Source organism: Canis lupus, chromosome 6 (assembly GCF_048164855.1).
Source record: "Canis lupus baileyi chromosome 6, mCanLup2.hap1, whole genome shotgun sequence".
NCBI lineage: Eukaryota > Metazoa > Chordata > Mammalia > Carnivora > Canidae > Canis > Canis lupus.
The window spans coordinates 9,051,233-9,073,437 of NC_132843.1; the positions used below are offsets into that span (position 1 = coordinate 9,051,233).

Genomic DNA, 22,205 nt, shown 5'->3' on the forward strand with positions numbered 1-22,205 from the left:
TCAGATGTCACCTTGTTTGAGTGACTGCACTTTCACAAGATCTTCAAGGGGAAAGTAGCCTTTTAGAGAAAATTACTGATTCCAAATGCATTTGCATTCTCAATGGAGGTGCAAAGCATGGTATTGTGGGCAAGTATCATTTACTTGAGAAACAGGTTTCCCCGTACGAGGAAGTATAAGGAAGGCATTGCCTCCATGTTGGACTTGAAGGCCTTAATTAAGGACAGCCTGTTTCCTTGTAAGATGGGCAATGTTTGTTATGAGGCTCCCATACCAAAGTCCCGTCAGCTTCTCATATTACTGTCTCCCTACAGAGTGAAAGACCTGAGAAAATCATCACCTTGCAGCTGAGGTATTGGGGACCTCAGCCAGTTCTTCAATTGCCCCTTGGTTGTTAACTGAATTTCTAATATGATAGGTTTGAAGTAGTTACATAGAAGTTAGCCTGAAATAGTTGCTTATTAGTTGCATTTCCTAATGCTGGTAAAAAAATATATATATATAATTCTTAAATTCTGCATCATTTTATATGTTCACATAAATGGGAACTAATAGTCAATCAATTCCAGGATAAATCATACTGTCTCTTTTCTGTCTGCCTGTCTGTCTGTCGCCGAAACACGTGTCAGCGATCGTACTGTCTCTTATCCCACCACCTTCCTGGCCCTCTGAGCATGCATGTGATAAACATGTTAGCTTTGATCCAATCTCGTTTGTTTTTTGAAAATGGAAATGAGAGTGTCATTTTGTGAGGTAGTATGAATGTGTAATGGTAGCATCTGCCGCAAATGTATACCGTCAATACAATAGGATCATAACTTGATTCTTCTAAGCTTTAATTTATCCTGGTTACTTTTTAAATTGGCAAAGAATATATTTTTCAATCTGTATTTTCTAGAGGCATGCCCATTAGAGCATGCTGGGCTGTGCTGGGCATTTTCCATAGCATAGGGGAGACCCAGTGCATCCCAGGCTCCTGAATGGTTCTGTTGGTGGTTCCTCTAGTTCTGTGCTTCTGCATGGAATTCTAATGGGAAAATGTGACGTTCAGGGGACAGAGACTCTGCTTCAGATTATCCTGCCTGTTCTCAGCTCCTGTGCTAACATATTATCAAGAAATTACCCCCGACTGTGTCCACAGCTCCATGGACCTGGGAAACCACTTCCACACAGTGCGAAGGAGCCCACCAAACGAGACAGAGCAGCTTCCTCAAGGCAGGCACTAAAGGAGCATGCCATTGGGAGAATGTGAAACGGGCAGGCAACAGGACCAAGGTGCAGGCGGGGTGGGCAACTTCATAGGAAAAGGAAGGCACAGGTGTCACTCAGGTGGAAGTTGACGTCTCCATGGGCTAGATTCCCGGTGTTCAAAGGAAGGTTGAAATGCAGACTGTAGTGGCTGATCTGGTTCCTTCATAATCTCTTTGCTTCCTAATTTGTTTTTAAATTGTGCCAGGTGCTTGTTCCTGCCAGCTAAATATTTGGAGTTTTTTTTCCTTTCACTTCTTTCCAAAACACACACACATATATACAACCCGAGAACAGTAAAAGCTTTCTGTTTTCTTGAAGCTAGCAAATTAGAAAAAGTTAGATATGTGATCTGTTCATATTGGCACCAAGTGATGTTGGTTGGGGACAAAAAATAGATGACTGAACAGAGCAGCTTTTATGTGGCTTAATACCCAGTTTCTAACAAAATTTGAATCACTTAATGAAGAATACAGGGGTTATTTCATGTTTTATCTTCTCCGGAACAAGTTGATTTTCTTCAATGTTGGTATAATTTAGTGTTTCTTCTTATACTTCTAATAATTGTTAAGGAAATGACTGAAGTCTATAAAATACCAAGATAACTAATTTCTTCTTATACCTAGGAGAGCCAGCCTTAAAATCATTTTCTGTTTTGCCTGTATGTCTTCCATTCTTCATGGTCCACTCTGCCCCCTGGGATGGGCAGTTGAGACCCAGGCCAAGGAGGGCGAGGACCCGAAAGGGGTGAGGGCAGCTCATGCCACAGAGTGTAAGGACATACACATGTTTTGTGGGAATGGGAAAAACCAGGAACATGGGTGGGGAGCCCCACCAGAAAGCCATGTAGTGGGGAAATCCGATATGGGTGCCAACAGGAGACAGACATCACAGACAGTGGCTGCCAGCGATTCCTGCCTCTCTGGCCCTCACTTTAGTATTTCCGAGGGAACCAGAATGAGGACCGCATGACCAGCAGCCTCTCCTGGGCACACTGCTGTGTCTGGCTTCTCTGAAAGCAGGGAATATATTGGAAATATGTACAACTCCTAAAAAAAGAAAACATCCCCTAAGCTGCTTCCTCATTGGATTTGCCCAAAAGGGAAATGTGAAAAGAAATCCACAAACTAATGTGTCAGTGTGTTTTCAACAAAAGAAAGGTTCACACATAAAAGATACGATAAACAGCTAAGAGGGGGGGCGCGCTCAGTTTTGATTCACTAGGGCAGGCTAGCTCCTGCCAAGTTCCTCTGTCTCCCAGAGTGGGAGAGGGGTGGTGGAAGCTGCCTCAGGATGGAAACTGCCTGGCCTTCAGGGCTGTCCTGCCTGGAAGAGCTCCCCCAGGACCACTTCCAAAAGAAAACAGCTCGTCCACGGGGTGGGCAGGCGCAGAGAAGCCTGTGAAAACAGGCTGGCTCCCCAGACACATAGACCAGTCACTTGGACCTCTGAGTGCACAGGCTGATTTGTCAGGCTGTCTCTGAACACGTCAGCACCTCCATGAGGGGAGCCCTTGGCACTGCTCTGGAGGGAGCGTCTGTGCTGAGCTCCTTGCCAAGGAAGGAGGCAGCTTTCCTCGCCAGAGCTGGGAAGGGATGAGCAGCAGCGCTGGATTCCCAGGCCGAGGTGGGTGGGCACCTGGGCTCACTCACTGGGGTGCTGCCTCTTCCCTCCTGCCAGGCTGAGCTTCCCATCCCTGTCCTTCCCAAGGCTCAGAGTGCTGCTTTGATCAGGTCTACACAGTTTCCAGGTAGATTCCCCGGAAGCATGTTTATTTTGAGATAAATCCGACAGTACTTCCAAAGATCTGTCTGGAGATCTGTTGTCTTAGTGTTGGAGCACAGAGGCTTCCCTTATTGCAGAAGAGGCAACTCTGTCTTCCAGAGAATGAGCAGGCCTTCTCAGCGTCACATCTGCCCTAATCCTATACAGAAATGCAGAGGCAGCGACAGAAAGAACCCACTCTCGAAGGATCAGAGGAAAGGAATGCCCCTGTGTGGTGGGCTCAGCGTCCCCACTCTGCCATTGCCTGCTGAGTATCCTTTGCCAAGTTCCTTAGGGTGCCTGAGACCCTGGTATTGTCTGCAGAAGAGAGCTAATAGCACTGTCCCCATGAAGTCATGTGGGGAAAATAAAACCAACAGCCAAGGCAACAAGCAAATGTTTGTTCCCTTGGTTCCCAGCTAGCCCCAAGTCTGGGCTGGTGCCAGCAGAGGGCTCTGAAGTCCCCAGTGGCACCAGTCACCCTTGGGCTCATTCCCTCGGGTGCCATTTTGTCTTTGTCATCGGTGCTCCCAACCAGCAAGCACAGTGCTGTGCCCTGGGCTGGCTGTGCTCCACCCTGGGCCTGAGCATCTGTGGAGTCCTCAGGAACTTTTTGACCTGTGACTTTTCTGAGGTTGGGTGGCCATGGACTCTTTGCTCAGACTGTGTGTCCAGCAGTTAGGAAAAGGGCAGTGCAGAGAAAAAGGCAGCAAAACCCAATGAGGTGTTTCCTCATGGCATGCACATGGTGACTTTACATCAGTCAACAGGATAGTTCTCCCTCCTCAGGATTTCTACCTGCCCTGCCAGTTGTCAGCACACCGCTCTTGAGCCCCTACCCCATGCCAGGTGTTAAGCTAGTATGCTACGTGGGGGGGTGGGGACGCAAAGAGAAATGACATAGGTGTCTGCCCCCTGCCCCAGAGGCAAGTTGTATAAGATTTTAAGGTAAATAGCTTATTAGTTGACGTCTCTCCCCACCCCTTCATTGCTGGAGCTGAGAAATAGCCAAGGGAGTTAAGAACCTGGCACACACACATGCCTGGGCTCTGACAGTGGTCGCATATGCTACCACCCTAGGGGCTGGTGCCCATGCCCTGCCCTCAACTTACAGGGTCTGCGTCCAAATCCATTTGCCTCCTTTCAATCCAACACCACCATCCACTGCTGGAATTAAGATAAAATTAAACTGTTACTTCATGCTCGGTACTGTTTCCTTTTGTGCCAGGGGTGTAAACAGGGCAGGGCATTTCACCTTTGTGAATGCCAACTCAAATAGGGTTCGCTCTTTTATAACTGCATGTGGAGAGCAGGGGTAGGAAGTGAACAGGTAGGGGGTGCCCACTTTAAGAAGAGCGACTCCAGTTCTTGTTCACTTTGGTGCCAGTGTTCGTTCAATTATGGTCTCCCTTTTGCAAGTGAAGGAAAATGGTCTTACAGAGGATAAAAAAAAATACATGCTGAGTGATTGGGTTATAGTAATCAATCAAAAGGAGTTAATTAATAATTTCTCAAGCTGTGTGAAGCAGACATTAAATGAAAAGGTCACGCTTTAGCCACCAAAAAGTATGCTGCACTGAACTCTTTTATTGGGTGACTAACATATCAAAAGTTAATATGGATTTTTTCTGTATTTTCTGTTAAAATGAAAGCAGGGGATCTCTGCTTCTCAAGAATCAAATTGAGATGTTAGTTAGATCCTATATCACAAACAACACTCAGCCTTTTCAGTAATGAGCATATTTGGCAAAAGAGAGCCCACAGGATGGAAACTCATTGTTTTCACTGGCGCAGACCAAGTTAGCGTTTGCCACTGCATTCTTTGTCTCTGCAGTAAAATTCCTCAGATGGCTCAACAGTCACATCAGGTATTAAGCGCCTGTACTCTGCTGTACCATGTGTCAGACCTGCGCTACCCACGGAGATGCAAGGATGAATCGGAAATGACTGCCCTTGAGCGTGTGCTTCACTAATCAAGACTGCAAAGAAAACAGTTTCCATACAGGGTAGCCAGTAGCCAGTAGGGAGGGTCTTGTGGGAGCTGCCCTGAGAAGGCATGACACCCCCTGCTGAGGGCTGAGGACCGTGAGCATCTAGGAACCCTAGCATCTGGGAACTGATGGATAGACCCCTGGCACTGGAGACCCCGTAAGAGAGAGTTTGCTGCTACTGGGTCAAAAGGAGGAGCTAAAATCCTGCCCTCGGGAATAAAATCCCTTCCCAGAGGAAAGGACTGAGTCTCATTGTAGGAAGCTCATAGTATTTGCCACTTGTGAAGTGACCGCTCCCATCAGGATCCAGTTGTGTTTGACTGCAGACTCGTCAGAAGGTACCTGTGTGACGGCAGCAAGGCCGGAGGAACCAGGAAGACCGCATCCCCGGGCCGGGCCGCAGGCGAGGGGCAGGAGGAGCGCCCAGAGGACGCCGCTGAAGGGGAAGGAGCAGGCTTCCAGTTCCTGCGGAGGGCCCGGGGAGGAGAGAGACATGCGGGGGAGAAATGGGAGACGGCAGCGTCTGGCAGGGGGTGGATGTAGTTCGGGTGCCCACTGAGTAGGAGCTGTGAGGAGACGCTCAGTCAGCAGGGAAGGAGGCCAGCAGTGGGCCGTGGGGCCGGATGCCCGCCGCGAAGTGCTGCTTCTCCATCATCAGAGACGCGACGGGGAGGGCCCGTGGGGTGCGCAGGGACCTGGAGCCGGGCCACTGGCTTTTCGCTGGCAGAGGCCCCAAGGCTGAGGAGGAGCCCACTGGCTCCGAGCAGAGGTGATGAATTATAAAGCCCCAAAGTGGGGCCTCGGAGGAGGCTGGACTTTCCATGAGAATTGAGGACCCTCAGAAAATGGCAGTAGGGAGTGTGTGTCCATCCTCCCCCAGCACCCAGTTGCTGGTGAGGAAAAAGAGCAGCTGAGTAACCACAGGCTCCTCGAGAATTTGGTGGTTTGGGAGGTGTGCGGCAACACGTGCAGAGAAAGTGGCTCTAAATCTGAGTGGTTCCTAATCTAGTTTTGAGAGCCATTTTTTGCATTGGTGGTATATGAAGACAATTCCTACTTTCCTGATACCTGCATTTCTTCATTCAGTCATTTATTCACCCAACTCCGCAGACGCTGAGCATGTGCCAGACCAGTGGGCAAGTCCAGCGTCCCGGCCAGTTACCCGTGGAGCCATGATGGGAGCTCAGGCAGCCAGCCCCAGCTGCACTCGCCAACCCAAGTGGGTTGTCCTTAATCTCAAACCTCTTGCCTCCCTCCGCAATCAGGGTGGCAGTGGCTGGGTGGGGTGCAGGCTGCCTGGAGCTTCATCATCATCACATCAACATGAGTCACGTTAACTCCAGTCAGCCCCCCAACCCTTCCTGCACCTAGCACAGATCTTGAGAGAAGCCACAACTCAGCATTCTTCCAGATTGCACTGTCCAACAGAAATACAACTCCGGCTGCATGCGAGCTGGAACTTTTCTAGCAACCACGTTTAAAATAACAAAAGAAACAAGAAAAGTTCATTTGAATGGCATGTTCTTTAACCCGATATATCTGAAATACTATTTCAACTTGTAAATCAAGATTTAAAAAAATTAAGGGCATATCTTACCATCTAATTTTTTTGTACTAAGTCATCAAAATTCAGGACACATTGTACACTTGTGGCACATCTCAGTTTGCACACTCCACATTGCACATGTGGCCATGGCTGCTTTGTGGACGGTACACAGATCTGGAACAGGCAGCGTTCTTCATTCCACTTCTGATTCCATCGATAAGCTCCCTGGGAAGTCTCTGGTAGTCTCCGACACTTCTGTGCTTTGTCTCCCACATTCGTATAAAATCAGTAGAGAAGAAACATGTTTGTGATGAAGAAGAACAAATAACCCGGACCTTAAAGCACTCTGCCGATCCAAGTGTATGGGTTCTAAATAATAGGGTTATGAAGAGACCAAACATGTACAGCAAAAAAACCACCCCACGTGTTTTATTTACTAGCTGAGAAGTTACAGGTAGGAACCGGCCGTGGGCCGAGTGCCCGCGGGAAACTGAAAGCCTGCTCGTGTGTGTCCCCACGCAGGCATCGCGTGGCTGTCTCGCTGATGGTGTCCGGTCTCCTCTTGTGTGTTTCGCTTTTGTGTTTGAGGAACCTGGAGGTAAACAAACAGAAATGAGGGGGGACTGAATCCAACCTGGTCGAATCAAGAGAAGACAAGACAGCATGACCACCCTAAGCCTGTTAAGAACAAAACCTGAAACTAGGGGATCATGGGAAGAAACAGTGTTGCCAAATGTGAAGCCCATTCTGAACATTCCCATGTGCTGCGCCCAACCCCCCCCCACCCCCCCACCCCCCCCACCCCCCCACCCCCCCACCCCCCCACCCCACCCCACCCCCGCCCCAGAGGCCAGGACTGGAGCACAGTGCTGCAAGCAGAGTAACTTCCCAGTAAGCGCTGGGTAAATTGAGGAAAGTCAGTCGGTGACTGTCATGGTACAGTAAGTGAGAAAAACATAATTGGATATTGGGACCCATTGCAATTTTATTTTTTACTTCCTCCTTTTTAGAGCAAAGAACACAGTAGAGTTGCTACTCCTTTCATTGAGGAGAAGGTTGCTTGTGGAATGGGTCTCTGTAGTTAGTGAGATTAAAAATAACTGGAGGCCCAGCCATGCAGCCTCTGGTTACCATTTATGACTTGGTGCAGTTTTGTGGCATGCGCTTTTGTGAAGAAACAGCCATATTTTTAAAGAACATTTCCATAAAGGATTTTTTCCCTTTGTGGGAGTTGAGCAGAAATTGGAAGAACAGGAGGGGCAGAGAAGAAATCAGGGACCTACGTTCATGTTATTTTCAGATGAATTAAAATCCTTTTGTCTGGAAATCCTTTAGACTCTTTGAAGTCAGTGGAATGGGGAAGCAGAAGATGCTTGTACCATGTTATTCATCTGTTTAGTCATTACACCTGAGAGGCAGCCTTGAGTCACACTGCATCCACAACCAGACCAGTCTGGCTGTCCCCAAGGACTTGGAGAAGAGGGCCCAGCTAGGGTTTTCCTCTTCAAGAGCAGATGGCACTTGCCGTTGAGACTCATGTCTCATCAGAGAGTCTGCTGGGTTCTAGCAACTTATTGCCTCTGCAAGAAAGTTAATGATGTAATGTTTTTGGAGATGGAACCGTTTCTTTCCGCCTCTCTGAGTGCTGCTAAATGGATTCAGATCCATGGCCAAGTCCCCTGGTACTCTAGTTAGGGCCTCTCTTACCTGAGAGCTGGACATGCAGCTGAACATGCAGGCCACGGGAACTTGCAAGTGCTCCAAATCTCAGACTGCCTCGGTTGAAATCATTAAACACATCGAATATATTTTTTAAATTCATAAAACTCAAACACCCAGAGAGAGAAAAATAGTAGCAAAGATCTTCTTACAACCAAACTGTTCTACAAATGGCAAACTACTGAGGTGACAAGTATTACAAGCTCTGTTTTCTGGAAAGGGAAAGACGTCTTAAGTGTACGGATAGCTTTCTTTTTTTTTTTTAATTTTTATTTATTTATGATAGTCACAGAGAGAGAGAGAGAGGCAGAGACACAGGCAGAGGGAGAAGCAGGCTCCATGCACCGGGAGCCCGATGTGGGATTCGATCCCGGGTCTCCAGGATCGCGCCCTGGGCCAAAGGCAGGCGCTAAACCGCTGCGCCACCCAGGGATCCCGGGATAGCTTTCTTTATTGTCACTCACACATTGGTGTTAGAGGCAAAGCCAGGATTACACATGTGTTTCATCTTCCAACGTAAAAGGCAATTTGATTAATTAAAATGTTAAAACCTCTAGTAGGAGGGCCCCTTTTGCAGGCTAAATTTTCTTGGCTGACTTTTAGGGGGGTTGGGTAGGAATCTTTGCTGCAGTGAGGCAGTCTAACTGGGAAGCATCCCATATCCCTCAGCAGTGTCAGATGGACACTGGGCCTAGTGGCTGAAGTACACAGGTTACCCAGTTTGGAAGACCCTTTCTATCTTGTGTTCATGGTGGACATCCTTTTCTAATCTAGAAGCCTCTGTTTACTCAAAAAGCTGCAAGACCAAATGATCTGATCCTTTTTATTTGATAATAGTTTCTGAAGACAATAAATACCTTCATCATAGGCTTATGCTTTTTGATTTATTAGCAAACATTCAGGGAATATCGAATGTGACATGAGCTGTGCTGGGCTTGGTAAAAAGTTAAAATCTGTGTGTTCACATTTCATAAAAATGTATGCAGACTTTTAAGTGGATATTTTCAAAAGTCTAATTTTATGCACAGAATTTAAAATAATGCAAATCACCCCCACATTTTAAAAGTCTGTCAAGAGCCACATAATTTCAAAGCTGGCAGGCTGAATGCATTTTAACAGTGTTACTCGGTTGCTGCACATTGGCACCAGTTGTGCCTGCCAACGGATGCCCTAGCCGACGTCAGCAGTGGCCAGGGATCCCACGTTCATTTCCTTCTACTAGGATTCAGCACATGATTTTGGTGACCACTACACTGTCTTTCCAGGACCACTTGGGTGTGAAATCTGAACAAGGCCTAAAGATCCTGAGTTTCAGTCTGAATTTTAGTTTTCATAGGCTTGAGGCATATCCAGCCACACTAGCTTTGGAAATTTTTTATGTCCAATTTTTCGTTATTACTAGAACTTAAAATATCTGTATATCTTACATTAAAAAACAAAATTCAACTTTAAATTTTAAAGATCTCACTGGCTTTATTTAACCATTTGTGAATTGAACAGCATCCCGTCTAGCAGACAGAAAAAAGCTCTGAGGAGCTATATACAAAGCAGGAGATTTTTATAGGCAGAAAGGAGCAGGGATAAGAAAAGAGCAGATTGTTTTGGGTAAGGTCGCCCTTCGGGTGATGGCAGGGATCTGTCAGGCAGATTACCTCACAAACGCTCACTAGGAAATTCTAGACTGACTGGCTAAGATTACATTCCTGGGAGAGGTTGAAACTGGGATTAGGTTATGTATTAAGTCTTGGTTTGTTGATGTAGGGCTGAACACAAATGACTCCATTTTGAGCTTGTCTATTTTTTAACAAGTTTGTAAAAAGTAATGTAATACCAAACGTATATTGAGCACTCATTATGTACCAGGAACTGTTCTAATCTCAACAACTCAGTAAGATATAAATCTTATTACCCCATTAAAAAAAAAAAAACTTGATACAGAGAAGTTAAGTCACTCAGCAACAATGTGGGCACTAGGATTCACAAATAGGCAAGCTGATGTGGACCCTATCCTCCTCCCCATGCCATAGGCCTCTGAGGCAAGCCCTTCCTAGCATTCTCTCAGCTAGACATGAAAATCTCACCCCCAAATCATCAGCTTTGGAAGAAATTGGACCTGGTAAATGGTACAAAGAAGGCAAGACAACCACTCTCTAGAATGCATTCCCTATCTTTTGTTACTGCTAGAAAATTCGCCTTGCAAGATGTTAATTTCAAATATGCATCATCCCTTTATAGAGCATCAATCCTGACCTCAAGGAACTTAGAATCAAATTTAGAGTAGAACTTACCATTCAATGAATGGTTATGATACACTGGGGACCACACCACGCCCTTATGTGCGTTCTCCTTCCCCACCACCCAACAGCTCTGGGCGATATATGTTCTCAACTCCAGTCGTACCTTTGAGTTGGCAGACTGGTTATTCCAAACTCCCTGCTCACAGACTCCCTCCTTAACCTCCCTCATATCTATTTGAGCCTGAAAACTCAACTTTCAGGCTTTCCATCTCATTTTATAAAGTTGATAATAGGGCAGCCCAGGTGGCTCAGCGGTTTAGCGCCATCTTTGGCCCAGGGCCTGATCCTGGAGACCCAGGATTGAGTCCCACGTTGGGCTCCCTGTGTAGATCCTGCTTCTCCCTCTGCCTGTGTCTCTGCCTCTCTCTCTCTCTCTCTCTCTCTCTCTCTCATAAATGAATAAAATCTTTTAAAAAATAAAGTAAAGCTGATAATAGTGAAAATATTATCCAAGCTCAGCATGTAACTCGTTCTGGCAAGCATTCCCCAAAACATGAGGTTGTAAGTAAACAGACAAGAGCCCGTATACCCATGAGAACTCAAAGCCAGGTAAGGAACTGGCAACCCAGCAAGTTGGTTGCAGACCTTTCCCCTGCCATGAGAGGACTCACTCTGTCATATAGAACATATTCCCCATTAAGTCCTGTTCATCCTTTGAAAAATCTGGCTTTTACCTCCCTTCAAACAAATAATTCAATTTAACAGAAGCACAGTTAACTGAACTCAAAAAACCATAGGCAGCTTTTGCCTGAGTTCCCTACTGGGGAACTCATACAGCTCGAGCTCCCTACTGGTAGTTGTAACCTGAAGGCCATCTTCTTACTTGAACTGAGCGAAGGGTCCATCTTCCAGGACTGGGAACCATGAGAAACGGTGTTCAGAGGAACCTCCGTGCTGTTCCAGGCTGGCCACCAAACCTTCGATATATTTCCAGATGGACCCCTCAGCACCCAAGGCAATTTGCTTCCAGAATACAGTGTGGAAAATGTTCTTGCTGGAGAGCACAATGGTTCTTTTACGTTTGTAATGCCTTCGGCCTTTATTTGTGAATCACAGAAATCTAATCACCGTCACTCCACATCTTTGTACCTCCAAAACAACATGTATTAATGTGTCCTTTTAGAGTCCTATACATTTTGGAAAGTATATGTGATTGATTTACCCAGGGTTTGAGACACGGATCTGATTTTTTTTTTCCTAAGTCCATGCTATTTCAGCAAACACAACCAATTGATTGATGCAGTGATTCTTTTTCAAAATAAAGCCGGGCTTTGGCTCAGGTCTTAATCCCTATGAGCACATCGCGTTAACTCCCTGTTGCCCAGGAAAGCCCTTGGCGACACTGTGGCTTTGACCACAGACTTGCTTGGGGACACTTCTGCAGTGAGTTTTCAGGGTTTGTTTGGTACATGCTCCTTGTCCAACCTGACACCTTCCTTAAAGAACATCTACATTTGTAAACATACCGGCTTTTCAAGGAAGGTGTGAAGTTTTGCTTCAGAACCGGCAGCTGAACATACTGTTGGCTGAACTACACGGAGGGAGATAACCTATTTACATACTAAAAAGGTCAGTGTTGGACAATCAGCATTTAGAGATGAATTTGCTGCTGCTTGCAACTGGAGCATAAGAATTTGGGAGAAGGCCGCAATTTTGCTGTCTCTTTATCTGTGCAGACAGCAAGCATTGGTAAATACGTAAGCTGTCTGTGCCAAGCAGCTAGGGTGGTGATGGATGGGTCTCTTCCTAGTTTGGAACCTCTGATTACTAGTGGGTATGTGACTATGTGTCCATGCAAAATGCAGGTCAGCCTCACCTACTAAAAACTGTAATTAATTTGAGGTAGAAATATTTGCATAATAGCTTTTCAGACTGTTAGTAAAATACCATCATAACAGACTTTAAATTATGTGGCTACTGCTTACTTAACTATCATTTGCATCAGGAAAGTAGACTTTTAGATGGCTTAAAACAATTTTTTGTGGTCTTTCTTTTCAACGTATTTTAAAATATCAACAGCTTTATTTTGCTAATGTGATGAAAGTATCTTTAAAAATGGCATTAAAAAGGCATGAATTTTCTCTGAAATCTCTATGTTCTTTTTCCTTATCCATTTATACATTCAAAGCAAAATAATTAGGGAATTGAGGTCTATGGTGCCCATATAAATGTTGGGAATATAACATAAGAATCAAGTCACTGTTGAAGGTGGCCAATGAGTTCTGGAAGCCTGGGGAGAAGTAAGAGGCAGGAGAGAGGTCTTACCTCCCTTGGTGATAACAACCAATCTTGAGCAGGGAAGCAGCCATTGCCCTTCGTGTCTTAGAACCAGAGCTCATTCAGAGCTTTTGCTCTGAAAAGAGAGCGCCCATTTAAGAGTACCTGTGTCAGGGCCATCACATCTCCACTGCGGCTGCTCCCTAAGTCCCAAGGTGTCGTCGTGGCTTTCTGGGAACTAGCACAGCAGCTGCCACCAACATCCTCATGGGGACCCAGTACTGCATTCCACATTCATTGTCCCCTGGGGGACTTGTCAAGCCAGATGTGGCCCTGGGTTCATGGTGCCTTTGGAGACAAATGAAGCAGCTTCCAGGAAGAAGTCGTTCTCAGTGCGCACACACAACCCAGATGCGTCGGTGTGCTGATCCACTTAATAGTTCTGCACTTCCTCTGACTCCTGATTTAAGGAGAGAGGAGCCAGCGACAGTGACAAGCTAGCTCTTGGTTGGCATCAAACTGTCTCATAGAGATTATTTGACCTTGCTCAGCAGATAGCCAGAGTCATCCAGGCCATATATAACATCTGTTTCTCATCATGACCGTTACTTTGAAACAGAGCAGTGGCATGGCCTGTGCCAGGGGACTCCTCCTGGTGATGATGCCAAGCCACGGGAGCACCAGGGTTCCCGCTGAGTCTGCACTTTTCCTATCCTGGCCCTGGCCGCCTGGGAGGAGGGGCTGACCTAGGTGATGTCCGCTAATTGGCCCCGCATGTGTACTTCACTCAACCTGCCTCTCTTTCAGAATACTCGGCTGAGCAGACCCAGCAGGCTCTCCACCAGTCGGTCTTCATGTCCTCTGTGTCAGCCCACCCTTTCCGGGACCTTCCCCTCGGCAGGGAGCAGCACTGCAAGCTGCTTCCAGGTGTGGCCAACATCCAGGCAGGCGAGGTGGCCCGATGGACAGTGGAGGAGGTGAGCGGGGCTGCTCTGGGGCCCTGGGTGGACCAGACCCTCTTGCTGAGAATTTCTCTCGGGGCATGAAATCCACTGCATCAAATTTAAATTTAAGAGCCGTACTTAAGGGAGAACGCAGGCCTGATTTTGAGGAAGTCAGGAAAGACCAGTTGGTTTTGGGCCCCAGTGGTATCCCAGACCCGCCTCTGTTCTCCATCACCGTGGGCCTAGGGTCAGTTTTGGTAAAGGGGCCCAAGTCTCCAGACCTGCATCATAGACTGATTTGGGGGAAGCACATACGTATAAGCATCTTCCACTTGCACCCTGGCAACCCCTTCCTAAGCAGCATCTTGTCTGGGGAGCCACCGCAGGGTGGTCTGTCCTGTGCTGAGGGGCTCCCTTTGGCTCCTGCGGGGCCACAGAGGATCCCCTGGTCCTCGATACTGAGCAGCTCTGTGTAGCCATTTGTCCACTCAAAGTCACAGGTGGTCTGTTAACCTTAGGTTTGTGTTTAATGTGAGTTAGATCACAGCACTGCAGAAGATGCTGTACGCATGAGAAAACTGATCCAACTTTAGTATCACTGTGCATTACCATGTTGGTTTTCATAAGGACCAGGTAAGTCCCGGTGCTTGCTGTAATGCCGTAGAAATGCTTCATATGTAAAGCAGTATTCTTTTAAGGAATACACTCTTTGACATTTCTTTTAATAAAGGCATCACTTCCACTAGTCAGGCCTTAATTAATTTTTTTAAATGAAGGAGAACCCCAGGGTCACTCCGAGGATGAGATAATGGTGGAGCTGAAGTTAAATTCATTGCAAAATGTTCATTGAGCACTTCTGCAATCAGCTTGACTTAACTTCAGTTTAAGCCTTCCTTTCCAGCCCTGGACAAGGAGCAGGTGACAAAGGCCATGCAGAGGCTGGAGGTCTCGGGCAGGCCTGCTATAGCCACCTCCTCGCAGGCACCTCCCAGAATCTCCCTGGTGGACTGCCCTGTCCAGCAGCAGAGGCTGACAGCTCTTCTTCGGCACACCCTGCTGCCCCACCTCCCCTTCCACTATTTCCAAGTGCCCCCGGAGTCCTGATGATGGAGTGTTGGCGGAGTTTTCCAGCCAGTGGTGACTAAATGTGTTCCTGTTCCTGAAAGAGTATGTGGAGCCTGCCCCCTACCCCTCCTCGAAGAATTTTTACCAGTTTACAAAGCATGCAGCAGCTTCATGATGAAGCCAACTGAATTAAGACCTATTGTGCTCTGTAATCCAATCATGTACAGCTCTGGCCTTGTAACAGCACGGTGCAGAATGGGGAGCTTAGTGGCAAGTCATTCATTCCTGACTTGCAAGCCATTCACTCAAGGTTCTACCAACTTTTAAATTAGGCTGACAATGGCTTCTCCTCCCCTGCATCATCAACATCGTGCTTATTAGAAAGATGTCTTGGGAAGGGCAGCCACCTGCGTCCAGCCCAGCCTTACATGCGCAGAGCAGCTGAGTCCTGAGAGTGGGTGAACATGGTAGAGACACAGAGCTCTGGGGGTGTCTCTGCCTACCTTAACATGATCCCTGGCTCCCCAAAGTCCTTGGCATGCCTTAGGACCTACGTAGGCAGTCCTCCCTGCCTTTCCAGCCCTACCTCCCACCATGCCCCCCATGGTCCTCCCACTCTGGGCTACCATGCCCTCATGGCGTTCTCACACTGGCACAGCTGCCAACCCTGCCTCAGGTCACCTTTCCTTCTGCCTGAGGCCACTCCAGCCATCAGCACAGTGCTCACCTCCATGCTCCCATCTCCTCAGTCTTCTGCCACTGACCTACACTCACTTTTCTGCCCCCTCACCAGATGAGTAGAGACCTTCTTTCACTCACTTGGCATGTCTCTTGAGAATTTCTCACTACACCTGGCACTTATTAGATAAGCCAGTAATGTTTGTTGAATGAGTGTCAAATGTCAGGGGCATCATGAGCTGGACTTTGAAACAAAAGGGGAACATACCCAAGCAGAAAAGAGAAGGAGGCCATTGCAGTCAAAAGGTAAAATAGAAGGTCACATGGGAGTGAGTATGACATATACAGGGATGGCCAAGGTACAGCACATCCTTTACTAGCATCCATAATGACAGTGAACATTATTAATATACTGAGAGTAAGGCAAGTACTCTTTTCTGTTGCCCATTTTGAGGCACCTAGAAACTTAAGTCACTTCTCGGAGCCTCACAGGCAGAGCCAGGCCCGGAGCTGACATCTTCCCCACCAAGCGCCCTGTGCACCTGGGGGCACAGAGTGGCCCGTGTGAGGCCAGGCACTGGCAGGCCTGTCACTTCTCAGTATGAACCACCTGAGCGGTTCTCACGCAGAAAGTCACCCGTGGAGACGGTGCTTCGTGGGCATGTGAATGGCACTCATCTGCAGAAGTGTGAGAAGAGGCCTCGGAGGGGAGGGAGCTATCAGGGAGCATTACCACACTCCTGGCGTAGAATCATCTCTGCCTGCACTGAGCGCCACGTGGGAAGAACCACTGGAAGTCAAAGTCGGCTGACGTTTTTAAGTTGACACCACTAACACAACACAGTGAACCAGATTAGATACTGAAGATGAAGAAGTGAAATGAGCCAAATGTGACTCCATTTGTTTACGACCTAGGATGACAATATGTGAGTTGGAGAGTTCATCTGAAAGAACAGGAAAGTCATGGTGCCATCAAATGAAATGAAACTTCTGGGGGAAGGACCCAGTTTGGGGGCAAGGGGATAAGATGGTGAATTAAATATGGGACATCTTGAGTGAGAGGTCCCTGTGAATTACATTAGAGCAATGGATGTGCAACACCTATTCTGGGGGGTAGAAATACCAAATGGGGTGTCATTATTGGATGGGGGGCCCTGAGTGAGCCCTCATTGAAGACATGGTCATCCAAGGAGAGCTGCTGAGGATGGAGGTCAGTGGGGACCACAGTCGGGGAGAGAGTGTCCACAAAAGAGAAAAGTCAAGGGAAGACAGGTGGCGAGGGTTCCATTGGGTAGGGCCCATGTCAGATGTAGCTCAGGACTCCTAGTTGGAACTGCAGGACTAGGCTTTGGGGTGGGGGTGAGAGTGGAAAAATGTGTACAATATGTGTATTCCTTGAACGTCTCAAGAGGACCATCATCCAAAAAGAATAGAACCTCTGTTTTAGGAACATTAAGTAATGACTGGGAAGTTTAGGGGGCCTCTGGTCTGGCGAGTCCCAAGAATGGCACTGCAGGAAAGCAAGGGCTTGGTGGATGAAGAAAGGCAGTGTTTGTCACACTGCAGGTCTCACTGGAACAAGGAGGGACTCACCACAGGGGAGACTGAGGATGACTGAGGATGCCATCAAAGACTAAGAGGAGGCTAAGGTCATAGTCCCTGAGTTCTCTGTAGTGGATACACATGGAACACCAGCTCTTTCATGCTGAAAGAGGCCTTAGAATTTTCTAGACCTAAAGTAAAACGACCATCTGTGATGCTGTCTTCATAAAGCGTTCCTGTCGTGATGCTTCCATAACCATGACTTCCCTCAAGGATGCATTTCAGAGAAAGTTTGGCTTATCTCCTAATGCTTACTATATCATAATCTTAAAATCCCCCTAACTAGATGCCCTTGAGGACAAGGAGCACATCCTAAATTCCCTTCTATATTCTCACACTCCTGTAGCACGTTTTCTGGAACCAAAATAGGCCCTCAAGAAGAATCCTGGATGAGGTGAGAGTGTGGGCTCTGTGACGGTTCTATTTGTATCTTTGAAAATAAGGCATCCCTCAGATGGGTTTGGCTGAGGGGGCATTCCAGTGAGTACCAACAATAGAGTTGTGACTATTTCAGACACTGCATTAAAAATGGGAATGGGGCAGTAAGGATTTGAAAGGGCAGCGCAGGGCAAGAGGAGACAAAGGAGGGTGCTGTTCCTTTGTGTTTGGTTCTCATTAGGCAAAGTATTGGAAGGAATCATAGGAGCCCAAGACAGGATACCCTGAAAATGGACGTGTGTGTGTCCTTGTGTCAAGTGCCACTCGGGGAGACTGAAGGCAGGAGTCTGTCCGTGGCGCAAGAGGAAGAGCAAGAATGCTTCCTTTTGTCTGCTGTCCTGGCCTGGGAGGAAGTCCTCCATTCTGCATTATGTTACCTGTGAAGAAAAGCCAGCACCGGGCCTTTGTAAGATTGCCCAGAGCCTGGGAGCTGGCTCTTAACTCCTTTGTTGCTGTGGCTGTTTCTGGGAGAGCAGAGTTTTTCAAAGCACGGCTAGGCTTGTGAAGTCAATTTCATGGTTCTAGAGATGAGAGGAAAAACCAATACTGTAGTAAGGGTTATTATCTTGTGAAACCTTTGTTAGAAACGTGTGGGTATGTGCACACACTCAAGTTACGGTCAGTGCGAAGTGTATTTCTTACTCTGGGCCATGGAAATGTTCCATAAAGGAATATTAGTGCTTAAGAGTAGAAACTAAAATATTTTTATATCTCCTTACATCATTCTAGTAAAGTATCTTGCCCAGAGTAGGTGCCTGACAAATGTGTGAGTGAATAAGTGGGGAGGTGGGTTTTATGCAGTACCCTCCTGCCAGGTGTGCGTGGACACGTGAGGGCAGGAGGTGACATGTTGTGGGCACATTAGAGCCACAGGTATGGCTCATGTATGCTCGGTGCACCTATGGGTACTTTGCTTCCTTACAACCAAAAATGCTTTTTAAAGCAGCACGTGTACATCGCCATAGCCTCCACCAAGAGTGCCCTAAGTGTCCATTAATTTTGAAAGATGGCGGTCACTTTAAAAGCAACCTTTCCACAGAAGGGAGTGTTTTGAAAAACTCAGGATACTGGTAATTAAGCATAGCAGCCTTGTACAAGCGGGCCCTTAAAAAAAAAAAAAAAAAAGACAAATAACAAATTCCACTGTTAAAAAATTAGACCCAGGCTGGAAACATGGTCCCCAGTGGACTCGGAGCCGGTAATCAGGCCCACTGCTCCAGGCTCAGCAGAATGGAGAGCAGCGCCCCACTGAGGATTGAAGGGAGCCGTAGCCCCACTGAAGGAGACGGGCCTTCTGAGTTCCAGGAGAATGCCGGGAAAAGTAGGTCGCTGGGGGAAGTAAGTTAGGGAAGCAATGGGCTCATCCGAGAGCTGGCCACAGGGTCATCTTTCTTGGTCTCTCCAAACTGCTGTGTCATTCCCAGAATTAACCTACTCAGTGTCCTTCCAAAATAAAGCTGACCTTTCACCATGGGCTACCCTACTCCTGAGAACTTGGGGAATCCAGCACATGTCGGCCTCCACAGCAGGTGTACTTCTTGGAACCAAGGTGGGGATTGGTGGTCCCCGGGCTCCCACAGCAGCGCCATCGCCTTACCGAGCAGACACGTCCACACGGCCACCTTGGCTCAGGCAAACAGATGCCAGTTTTCTGTTTCATAGAGTTCACACCAGTCTGACTAGTTCATATGTACCACAGACTTGAATAGATAATCAGAGGATTCTTAAGGGGAGAATGGGAAGGAGGCTTTCTGATAGTACTCCACAGTGTGTTAGAGCTCCCCACTTTATGTTTAAAATTTGCAGCAAAATGGGCTTTCTGTTAAGCCTCAAAATATAATGTATTCTTGGAGGGAATAAATACTAACAGCACTGAATAATGGCACTGAATAATGATCAAGCAAGGCCTTTGGATATTTTTTAATTCTGGCCAGAAAAGTCGGCCTCAGTTGATTTCATGGAACTTGGTTTTGACTTTGGAAAAGGACAGATTGAATAGAATCAGACTCTCTTTCCAAAGACGCAAAAGATTTCAGACACGATGGTGAGGCAACGGAGACGAGGCGGCCCCGCCGTCAGGGAGGTGAGGCAGGGAGGGCTGTGCAGGGCCCAGCCAAGGGCTGCCCAGCTGCCTGGGCTGCTCCACTTCCTCTCTGGCCTGGCACGAAAATTATTCCTGTTAAAGACTCCTATCTACCTCTGACATGGACAGTGACTTCTTGGCTAACAATACTGAGGAGGAAGAATGTGATTCTTTCTGTTTGTTCAGAAAAGGACATTTTAACTTCTGCAGACCATCAAAGCAACACACGACGCCTATGCTGTGAATGGAAGTACCTGGAATGTGTATTTTAAAAAGACCATCTCTCAAAACACTTCTCTTTGTCTGTGGTCGCCCAGGCTCCTTATTGTTGGCATGGCTTTCCCACAGGAGCTAGTGATTGAGATGTGACAAAATGTATGTCTTCTGCTAATTCTTAGTCCTACTTTTTTAGTGTTCCCTGTGAAAGAGCCATCTCAGGAAAACCTTCCTTTAGAGCAGTGGCTTTGAACCAAGGAAGATATAGGCAACATCTGGACACATTTTTGGCTGTGTTTTTTTTTTCCCCCCCAAAGCAGCATTTATTTACCCACTGAATTCCAAAACGTTTAATTTAGAAGTCTGGCATTTCATAATCACCCATCTTGATTGACGTGGGCTGACACACATGGCGGTCAGGATACACAAGGACAATAGCCAAAGAGTTACAAAAAATAAATCCATGATTCTTAAACAACAACCAAAAAAAAAAAAAAGTTACAGGTATCAAAACTTTAGATGCATTGCACTGAAAAAGAAGGTTTGTGCATGTTATAATTTAAAGAAGCAAAACAAGACGCTACTGAAACCTCATGTTTAAAAGTCTCTTATAAAGTTGATGGAAAGGAGCAAGTGGTCTCTTTATAATCAGCTTTCCTTAACAGTTTTCCGTTAGCTGAAGAGGTGGGAAGGGTGAATTCATTTTTTGCATGCACAAGATGTACTGCATCTGTGCATGCATTAGATGTACAATGTTGGAGGGGATGCAAGTAGCACCTGGTAGGTAGAGGCCAGGGTCCCCGCTAAACACCCTGCAATACCCAGGGTGGCCCCACAGCGAAGAATGATCATTCCCCACCAGTCAATAGTGCTGGCATGAACAAAGCTGCCCTCCAACATCTTTTCTGGACTCTGCTTTTGATTCCTTTGTTCCCACACCCAGTGTGGGCAGATCTCAGGATTTTACCTCACAGGGCCTCCTGCTTCTGCTCTGGGCTCTGTCCCATGCGGACTGTCCAGGGCCTTTTCTCCGCTGGAGAGCTGCAGGTGTCTCCCAGTGATGTCCTGCCCAGGCCTGCTCACACTGCTAGATCGTCTCTCAAGATTTCTCTTGCACCAGGGTCCTAGGCCCTACCTTCACATGAGAATCACCTGGGGAATCTAGAAATGTATGCCTAACACTTGGCCTGATCCAGCCTGATTACTTCGGAGTCTCTATGGCCTGAGCCACGCCATCATTCCTGTTTAAAGCTGTCCAGGTAATTTCAAGGTGGGGCCAAGAGAGAGAACCGCCCCTCCAGGGCTCCTTGCTGCCCACACCCGGAAACCACACCGCCACCACCTCACCCCTCGCCTTTACCCACGTCTCCCCTTCTGCTCCGAAGTTCTAGCCAAACTGGACTTCTCACTGCTGATGACTTGAGCACTATGCAGCCGGCGTGTGGCCTGGCCCCTGACGCTCTGTGCTGAGGTCTTCTCCACTTGTCCAGCCCAAATCGCCCCCCGGTGGAAACACTGCCACCCAGCGGTGTCTGTCTCAGCTCCCACCTCCCTGGTGCTGCCTTAACTCGGTTCCCATCTGAGATGCCATTTGTCCCTGCTAGAAGCCTTTCCACCTCTCTTCTAGAACTTCGCGCATGGGAGCAGTGATCAGTAAGCCATCCTCACCATTTTCTGTTAATCCTCCCCCTCTGATCAAACCGTAAACTCGTTGGAAGTTCACGCGTGCCCTGCTCACCGGTCCTGCCCTCCCAGCACCCAGCAGGGGTCTCACATGTCGCCCGGGTCAGACGTACCTGGCCAGAGAGCAGCCTGGAACAGGGGACCACACCCACTTCACAGTGTCCCAGGCCCTAGAAACTCCGTGAGTCCCTGCTGTCACTTGCCTCACTTACCGTGTCTCTGCAACTTGAGCAGCGGCATTCCAAGGCTCTCCTCAGCTCCCTGCTTTTTAGCCCCTAGAAGAGCAAATCGTGTTAAGTCAACGAACAGCCTTGGCTCCCGGCAGAGTGGAGCACCAGGGTGCTCCTAGGGCTTGAGGACACCATTGAGTGGCAGCGTGCTGACTGGTTCCGGAAAAAAAATTTTTTTTAATTCTCATCTTCCTGCATTTTGGAAGGATGACTGTAAATGACTCATGGTAAAATACACTTTGTGGCATCAGAGGTGAGTAAAGCAGACACCAACGTGCTGATTGCCCCTAAAAAGAGGTGCTGAAATGTTTGTATTAATTAGAGCTGAAGGAGACTGGGTGGGTCGGTTAAGGGTCTGCCTTCGGCTCAAGTCATGATCCTGGAATGCCAGGATCAAGCCCTGCATGGGCTCAGCGGGGAGTCTGCTTCTCCCTCTACCTACCCTCTCCCGCCCTGCCATTGTGCTCTCTCTTGTGCACTCTCT

At 47.5% G+C, this 22,205-nt stretch overlaps 1 protein-coding gene across 15 annotated transcripts in view; it reads left to right on the forward strand.

The window, feature by feature from the left end:
- L3MBTL4 (L3MBTL histone methyl-lysine binding protein 4) overlaps positions 1–22,205 on the forward strand; it is a 492,268-nt gene that overhangs the window by 464,226 nt on the left and 5,837 nt on the right. For 14 of the 15 annotated variants that reach the window (XM_072828786.1, XM_072828792.1, XM_072828785.1 and 11 more), the window contains one exon: positions 13,590–13,759. In XM_072828786.1, the coding sequence (XP_072684887.1) occupies positions 13,590–13,759 (170 nt within the window). Of the gene's footprint in view, positions 1–13,589; positions 13,760–22,205 lie in introns of those variants that run through there. The other variant, XM_072828800.1, reaches the window with a different exon arrangement.